The 8,734-nt window shown below is 52.3% G+C and overlaps 1 protein-coding gene and 1 pseudogene across 1 annotated transcript in view; both read right to left on the bottom strand.

Moving 5' to 3' along the window:
• Positions 1–4,238: 4,238 nt before the first annotated feature.
• LOC124668030 lies at positions 4,239–5,162 on the bottom strand (annotated as a pseudogene).
• A 3,267-nt stretch (positions 5,163–8,429) lies between these two features.
• LOC124664822 overlaps positions 8,430–8,734 on the bottom strand; it is a 489-nt gene continuing 184 nt past the window's right edge. The window contains exon 1 of the mRNA XM_047202256.1: positions 8,430–8,734. This exon is cut by the window's right edge and continues 184 nt beyond it. Coding sequence (XP_047058212.1) covers positions 8,430–8,734 — 305 coding nt within the window.

The following is an 8,734-nucleotide window of genomic DNA, read 5'->3' as shown; positions in this document are numbered from 1 at the left end:
CAAGGACGAACGCAACCATGGCGGCCCTCAGGCGCGGGTCCGCCCACGCGCGCGTCCATCTTCTGAGGAGAGGCCGTTGCGGCTCCCGCTGCCGGAAGGGACGCTGCCCCGGTGCCTCTTCTCCGCCTAGTTGGTGGTGGAGAGGATTTTTGATGGCCGGCGTGAAGGGGATTAGGTGGCCAGCCTAGATGGGATTGGGTGGGTGGGTGGGTGCGCCGGTGAGCGGCGGTGCTGGGATGCCGGCGGGGAGCAGCAGATCGAGTGCGGCGGCGGCAGCGAAGCGAGCAGGATGTTGGGTGGGTGCGTGCGTTTTGTGTTCTCCAGTGAGGATTTATTTACTTCCTCATTATTTCCTCTCTCTCTCTGACTCTGATGAAGTAATAATCATGTTGGGTTTATCGCTCCGTATTTCATTCCCGATGTACTCGAATCAATATTTCATCTCCCGCGTGATCAGTCCACAAGTAAAAGATCATTTGGATCCTAATTAATACTGTAGCATGTTGTAATCGACAATGCATGCACATAGGTGATGTACCGGCTACTACTCTACTTGCCGAGATGCCATCATCATTCACCTGCCTAATCCTTCCTCCGTCCTTAAGTAATTGTATTTTAAATGTAATATTACATATGTTACTACATTTTATGTAAAAAGTTCAGTGAAATTTGGAATTGTTTGGCTTTCAAAATAGAAAAACATGCACTTATCTGTGGACCGGACACAGAGGTCTAATTGTTTTGTTCAGCGGCGGGAGCGCATCGACCGTCCACATTGCATCGGACGGTTCCACAGGCTACTGGGCGCTGCCGACACTGGGCCACTTGTTGTTGGATTCCGTCTCCGCTCAATTTCGATTTGGACTTGTGTTTTCCCGCGCGAACTAGGACAGAGTTTTTGTTGCACCACGCAATAATTACTCGATGGATCGAGTAGTACATATCATGCTTGCTTGAACTAGCTTGTTCATGTTCTAAAATGTAAAGAATGAGTATAACTATTTGAGTAGGAATAGAAAATTATGATTCACGCATATTCTAGTTATATATCTTTTGTCAAAATATTTTCACTCCATTTTAGAATTTCAATAAAAAAATTGTGAGCAACTCAAATCAAACGAACATGATATTTATCAAAGTACGGGTTTATAAAAATTTTAAGAAAATTATGTACAAGTTCAGCTCGTTTTTCACACATATTCCAGTTATTTTTCTATTTTCACACAAATATAATCCACACATATTCCAGCTATATAGTTTCAGTTCGCTTAAAATACCTCCATCTTTTTGTGAGCAACTGAAACAAAACTATCAGTATATCCTTTGTGACCCACTAAAGGAAAATCGACGTATGTTGACGTGCGGCCCTGATCCTACGCCGATGGCTTTCCTCGAGGCCGCCGGCATAGGTACCGAGGAAGGGAGCGGAGAAGTGTGGCCGTTGGCGTACAACCGCATGACAAGGTATTAACTTGTCAATGCCTACAAGTTGTAGACTTGGGTTTCACGGAAGTAGAGGGCAAATAGATCTCGAAGGTTTCAGCCGAAAAGGTGCTCGACTGCTAAAAACTAGGGTTGAGTTCTACTAAGATTGATTCTTTCTTCGTCCCTCGACTCCCCTTATATAGGAGGCGGAGCCGAGGGTTTCGTATTACACAAGTTACAATTGCCGGTAGGCTCATTGAGTCCGTCCCGTAGAATTACAAGTCTTTATCCCTAATCTATCTCTTCTTACCATAGTCTACGCCTTTATGGGCTTCCAGGCTTCATAAACTTCGGGTGATGGGCTTTCGGTCAACCCCGGGTACTATCTTCGGCAGACCCATCTAGGATGCCTATGTGACCACCCATCGTCATTGGCTGAAGATGGACTTTGGCATACAGCGGGCCATCGACGTAGCTATTCCACGTGGGCTCCCCCACCGGCCATCCTGACGGACTACGGGATGGGGTTAGGTCAATGCCGTCGGCACAGATTTTTTTGTCAAGCTATCATGCTTCTGATCTTATTTACTTATTTCCCGGGATATTTTGGATATAGTTATATTATTTAAATAAATAAATTTGAGGGATGTCCGATTAACGGTATCCACACCTTGGCCTGCATAAAATATTGGCTCCGTTCAACAAACTATGCGGTGGTTAAGGCCATGACCTATCTCATTTTGCTTGAAAGCCATCGAACTTCAGTTTTGTGAAGGGATTTTTCGGAAAACTATTGTAGTCCATGTATGTCGATGTTCCTCGCAATTAGGTCACATAAAATGATGTTGCACCTTGGTTTTCCATTTTTTAGATTCTTTTTGAATTAATTTTTGCTAAATTTTGGTTTCACATGAAATGATAGAGCATGAATCTCGCACCGCGGGTCCCCGGGTGTGACTAGCTTCGCGCACATGGGTTGACGGGACTTAGGAAGGTTCTTGGGGGAAATCCCTCTTGGGATGAATCAGAGGTAATCTTGAGAGTACATAGGTTGATCCTTGTTACCACATGTCCGTGTGACATAGGCATCCCAAATGGGCCTGCCTAATATAGTACCCGGGGTTTATTGAAGGCCCACTACCCGAAGAATAAGAAGACTCGAGAGCCCAAGATGTATTTAAGGAAAAGATAGAGTTGTAATAGGAAGTGTTGTTTGTAATCTGGCGGGATGAGTTAGAAACCGTCCCGGACTATGTAATCCTTGTATAGCATGAATCCCTCGGCTCCACCTATATAAAGGGGGGGTCGAGGGACGAGAAGATCATCGAATCATTGTCTGCAAATCCTAGTTTTCATATTCGTCGAGTACTTTTCGGCTGAAACCTTCGAGATCTACTTGCCCTCTACTTCTAACTAAACCCTAGCCTATAATCCATAGGCATTGACAAGTTAATCCCTTGTCACCGTGTGACCTAACCAAGCTCAAATGAAGGCATAAGTCCAGTCAAAGTTGTAGTCCGAGGGGTCAACGGATTAGGCTTTCTCTGGATCCTACTCCTGGGAGGGTGGGAATTCCCCAAAATCATATGTGTGTCCACATGGTGTATACACAAGTGTGGTGGGATGTTGCTAGATCTACTATTGAACCCTCGGGTGTGACTCGCTTCACGCAGATGCAACTGCCAGGTCACCATGGGGTGGTGGTAGTAGCGAGTGCCAGGTGTTTGCGTGATGGTTCGGAAGCCTCTCCAAGTCGTGGACGTCCATGATCCCAGCTCAGATCGGCGAGCCCCTCCCCTTCAATGAGATGTACATAGCTTCAAGTTGTGCATGTGACCGTGGTGTAGGCCCTGGGCAGACCGGAGCCAGCAAGGATCAATGCGTATGGCATCCAGTTACGCAGAGTACGAAGTAGATGCGCCCAATTGCATAGTCGTACGAGTCGTTCGGGAAACGGCGTCGGTGTTGGTCACATTGAACCCATGACCCTTGCGCGTGTTGAAGGACCCTTCCCGACATGGATTGTGGTGAACCAGCTAGCGGTCGCGAGGAGCGTAGCGGCCAATTTCACGAAGAGCAACATATATATCAGAGATGTCGGGGCGGCGGAGGATGGTTCATATGGTTTCAACCCGCCTGATCTTGTGGCACCTTGCAAAATCGGGGAGCGGTGCGGTCCAAGTTGGCTCACCGGTTTAGCTAGGTTGGAATCGGACGATGCACAGGGTTTCGGGAACGAGCGACGAGCCGAAGAGAGAGTCGTGAGACATTTGCTGGTTTGTGGAGTCATTATTTGGTCAATTTATGTGACGTGAAAAAAGAGGAAAAGGTGAGACGCGAATTTTGGAGCACTCATACTACTAGTAGCTAAATTGACTTTTGGTATTGTTATTAAATATATATTACGACTTTTGTTGGTAAAGGAATTCCCCTAATTTTCCGGTTCATACAGCTGTACTTGGAAATAAAAGGAGAGCGGCCGGAAGAAATTATTATCGTCTTCTGGTCTGCTACTTGACTTGCGTAGTACGCGCGCAAACAGCTTTATGTGGCTCCAGCACGCGAGTAAACGCGAAACGACGCGCGTCATTCTCTCTCTGCGCCAGGCTGGCGTACGTGACGCGATCGACGAAAGGAAAAGGAAAAGGAAGGAAGGCGTGTTTAATTGAGGTGAGCTGGTGTGTCGCACGCGCGCCAAAGTAAAGTGACGATCGAGACACGCATCGCATCTCTGCTCGACGCCGTTTTATCCGCTCCAGGCACGTGAGCGCCGTCTTCGGATACGCACGCACGCACGCATCATCCATCTGCTCTTTATCTTCGAATTTGTGGATTGAATTTTCTATACATTTTCCTTGTAGGAAAAACGAAGAGCAACACACGGGTGGTCCAAACGATGATAATGTTTGTAGATAGTAACGGCATGTTCATCCACACGGTGGTCCAGCAGAGAGACCCATAATTCGAAAACTCTGCTCCGGTAACGTCTGGTGGGGCAGGACGCGAGTCCGATGCCCACGCCGGTGATCACCAATACTGCCATCTTCAGCGCCACCCGACGATCACCAAGGCGACACGGGCGGTGACGATGATGGCGAGCGCCACCGAGACCACCCACACGCCGATCGTGACCCGCCGCCGCTCGGGCGCCACCGCCGGGTCGTCGCGCCGCAGGAGGTTCTGCTTCACGAGGCAGCAGCAGAGCACCACGACGAGGTCGTAGGTGACGACCACGAAGGCGAGCTTCCGCGGGCTGCGCCGCACCTGGTACGCGTCCCACGCGAACTCGCCGGTGAGGACGAGCGACACGACGGCCAGGAACGCCCAGCGCCCCCACCCGCGCTTCTCCGGGGCCTCGCCCAGCTGCGCCGTCTCCGGCGCCGGCCGCGGCGGCGGGTCTCGCGCCACCGGGAAGGACGTTGCCGCTTCGATATCCATGTGCGCCGCCGCAGACGGCGGGTCTCGCGCCACCGGGGAGGACTTCGCCGCTTCGATGTCCATGTGCGCTGGTGGTGGGCAAGGTCGTCGTGAGCTCGAGCTGCTGCTGCTGCCGATGTATAGGGTTTTGGGTGGACGGAGCTGCTGCACGTGCGGACGCGCTGTGTTGAGCTCTACATGACCACATGAGCAGCGCCTGCCTTTTATACTCGGACAGAGTAGCCGCTTTTGTGGAAGAAGCAGAAAAGACCCACCTTCTAGGAAGAAGCATAGAAAAAGGAGGCAAACATTCAAGCGCGTCTGGCTTTTCCGGTTTCTCCTCGGGTCCCAGGGGTAGTCAACAGCTACACTTGCTTGATTTCTGAACGAGTGGTAGCTAAGGGCGTCGCGCGCATTTTAGCATCCGCGCACGTCCGTTTGCGTCGGTCCTTTTTGGTCGAAAATAACCGCGCGTTCGTTTGTGTCGGAGGTGGCTCCAGCGGCACGACGCATTTTTTTAGGACGAACCATTTTTTTGAACTGAAACATAATTTACAAAAACTGAAACATAATAAAAAAAAAACCTAAAACGCCTACTGGTCGCTGTCGTGGCCGTGCTGCTCCTCGTCGCTGTCCAGCACGATGACCTCCGGTATGTCCCACGGCCGGTTGCCATCCGAGGAGCATACGCCGGGCGCGATCGCGGTGCTCGAGGTTGACGAGGCTGCGGGCCGAGGCGGCGGTGGAAGCGCTCGGGGCTGCGGTTGTGGCGGCGGATGAGGAGCCCGGCCATAAGGCGCGTGGCGGCGGCGGGGAGGCACCCAAGGCCGTGGCGGCGGTGGAGGAGGCGCCCAAGGGCGTGGCGGCGGTGGAGGAGGCGCCGCCGAGTCCGAGAGCGCTGTCGAAGGGCTTCATCCGCGGACGAGCCCGGCGGCATGACGAGCGGTGGCGTAGCGGGGCAACGGCGGCCGCACGGGCGCGTCGTACTCGGAGACGAGGAGGCCCGGCTTGGCCATCTCGTCGTCCGTCATGTTGTCGGGGAACTCGAAGTTCCGGCCCTCCGCCATGGCTCGCCGCCATTCGTGGAAGACGAGGCCGACGTAGTCGTCGGCCGTCGTCCTTCACCTCCTCGCTATGGTACGCGAGCGCCTCGATGTAGTCGTCGTCGTCGTCGTAGACGGCGTAGGCTTCGTCGTCGTCGTCCTCGTCCTCGCGGTCGTTGTGCTGCGGCTGCTCACGTCGCATCGGCGCCTGCTGACGACGAGCCGGCGGTGCGAGGCCGAAGGGATAATCCCTGCCGCCCATGAAGCCAGCCCTGCGTCTACCGTCCGTCTCCGTGGACGGTACGTACGCCATTGCTCGGAGTCGATGGCGTACGCCGGATCGGCGCGGAGGTCCGCCGGCGGATACCGCCTCTTCGCGCCGGATCTCCTTGGTCCGCTCGGGCTCGCGCGCGAGTGCTGGAGGGATGGGCACCGACGGCGCGTGGAGCCGCCGGCCGCCCGAGCAGGCTGCACGCCGGACCAGGCGTCGCACGGCACCCATTTGCCGTGCATGAGCCTCCCCACCGTGACGGGGAGCGGCACCTTCTTGTTGCCGCTGCCGGAGGCCTCGAAGTCGTTCTTCTTCCCCATGGCGCAGCGGCGGTTGTGGTGCGAGTGGAGCTGTGGGCGAAGGAGCAACGCGGCCGCTGGACTTTAAGGGCGGCCGCGCACGGGATACGATGCCATTGAAGGCGGCGCGAAGCCCGACCGCCGCCCGCCGGTGCACGCGCGGAACGAGGAAGCTGCGGCATTCATGGCGGCGCAGACGCGGAAGCGCTGACCGCGGAAGCGATGCCCTCTATGCAGGCTCGCTGCCAGGCGGGCCCGGTGGAGACCGCAGCGGACACTTTGCGCGTCCGCCGAGACGCAAACCTGGCCCCTGCGCCAGGTTTGCGTCTCCGCGGACGGCCCGGTCACTTTGCGTCGTGCCGCTGGAGAGGGTGCTAGACGCATTTACGACCAAAGCGGACGCAAACGGTCCGTTTGCGTCGCGCCGCTGGAGATGCGCTAACCTACTAGCTCCGTTTCAAGGATTAAGGTGTTTTCGTTTTACGTGTTTTTTATTTAATCAAGAATTATTTGAAATATATAAAGGTTGTTTGTATAAAATTATTATTATTAGAAAGTGCTTTTCAATACGAATCTAATGGTGCTAATTACATATAATATAATTAAAATTTTATTGCTTAATTTTTATGGTCAAAGTTTATCTTAAAATATGGGTGCGCCTTATTTTTTGATACGGAAGCAATAAATCATTCTCTTTTGAGTGGTCACCGGGGGAGGGAGAAGACCCTCCACCTATATTGTATTCAATTTCTTTTTGCCTATAAACCTTGTTTTTTGGAGCAACTAAAAGGAAGATAAAACAAAAACAAAGCACACCAACACACACAGGGAAGGGGGCGGAACAAGTGGACTTGAGAATGCACTATCCAAATTGCTTGCATGCCGACCATCACCAAGACGACAACAACTCACTTGTTTATTTTTGCGAAGATTCCACCTATATATTAATATTCATCGATAGTAGTATAAATAACTCAAAAATAATAAAAATTACCAATAGGTATTTGGACCACCTAGCGATGACTAAACACTAGCACGAGTCGAAGGTGCACCGCTGTTCTCGCCCCTTTCATCACCGGAGTTACGCAAAGCTTGTCGTAGTAGAGCTTATTGTAGTAGACAGACGGTAAGGCGTCGTCCTAAGGCCCCGAAGAACCAGAGCAGTAACTATCGCCAATGATGACAACCGTAGATCCCAAGAGACTAACATGAAACCGTACCAACGAACATGAAAACCGACCGGGTCCCTAGAGATCCACCGGGCACACAACTCCATGTGTCCTCCACCAGTGCTTAATTAACGCACCACCGGAGCGAGGATAGTACAAGAAGAACCTTATTCTAACTTTAAGATGTAGCCGCCGCCTCAACATCTCAAAAAAATACCGAAAACAACCTACAAAAAGAACGGAAACTCCCCGCCAGGCGCCAGCGGCCATATCTCCAAGGCCCCAAGGCCGCTGGAGGCGAAGCGGACCAGCGATACCGCCAGCGAGGAATAAGGTTAGAATTGGTTTTGTGGCGGAGCCGCCTACTGATCCTCTCCTGGCTGGATGTACCATACCCTCTACAACTTTCACTTGTCACCTAATAACTACTGACTTGTTTGATAAACAGATTACATAAGCAAGTGATTTAGATATTATTGCAAGTCTGGCAGGGGTGGCAGTCGAATGTTTTAACCTTGACGTGGACCAAAGACCATCAATGATAGAGAAAGAAGAGCGCCTTCTCGTACTGAGCGTGTTGTGAACGACATGTCCGTGGCCTGACGAACAGCGACAACTACGAATGTGGTAATCTTTGCTATTTTGGTGCGTCCGCGTACCAATAATGCTGTGTTTGCGTAACTGTAGCATTGTCGTCCACGCACCATTGCTATTTACTTCCTCCGTTCCTAATTAACTGACTCAATTTTACCTACATCGAGTACAAAATAAACGATGCAACAACTGTTTCAACAACGGATACAGTTCAAACCCTCTGCTCTGGGGACACTTCGAGGAGAGGCCCGTCCGCTGGGCGTCCGGCGTCCTCGCGAGCAATGAAGAAGTAGAACGCGAGGCATATGCCGAGGCTGGTGAGCCACCAGACGGCGTTCTTCAGCCACGGATCAGGGGTCGCTTCGGCGACGCGCATCTCGATCGTGTACGCCAGCGTCACGAACACCACCCACGCGGCAAACCTGACCCGCCGCCACTTGGACGCCGCCGCCGGGTCGTCGCGGCAAAGGAGTTTCAGCTTCGCGAGGCAACACCAGAGCAGCGCGATGAGGTAGT

The sequence above is a fragment of the Lolium rigidum genome, chromosome 6 (assembly GCF_022539505.1).
Source record: "Lolium rigidum isolate FL_2022 chromosome 6, APGP_CSIRO_Lrig_0.1, whole genome shotgun sequence".
In the NCBI taxonomy this organism is placed as follows: domain Eukaryota; kingdom Viridiplantae; phylum Streptophyta; class Magnoliopsida; order Poales; family Poaceae; genus Lolium; species Lolium rigidum.
Note: the sequence above shows the minus strand (reverse complement) of the source record. Positions and strands in the feature narration are given on the sequence as shown.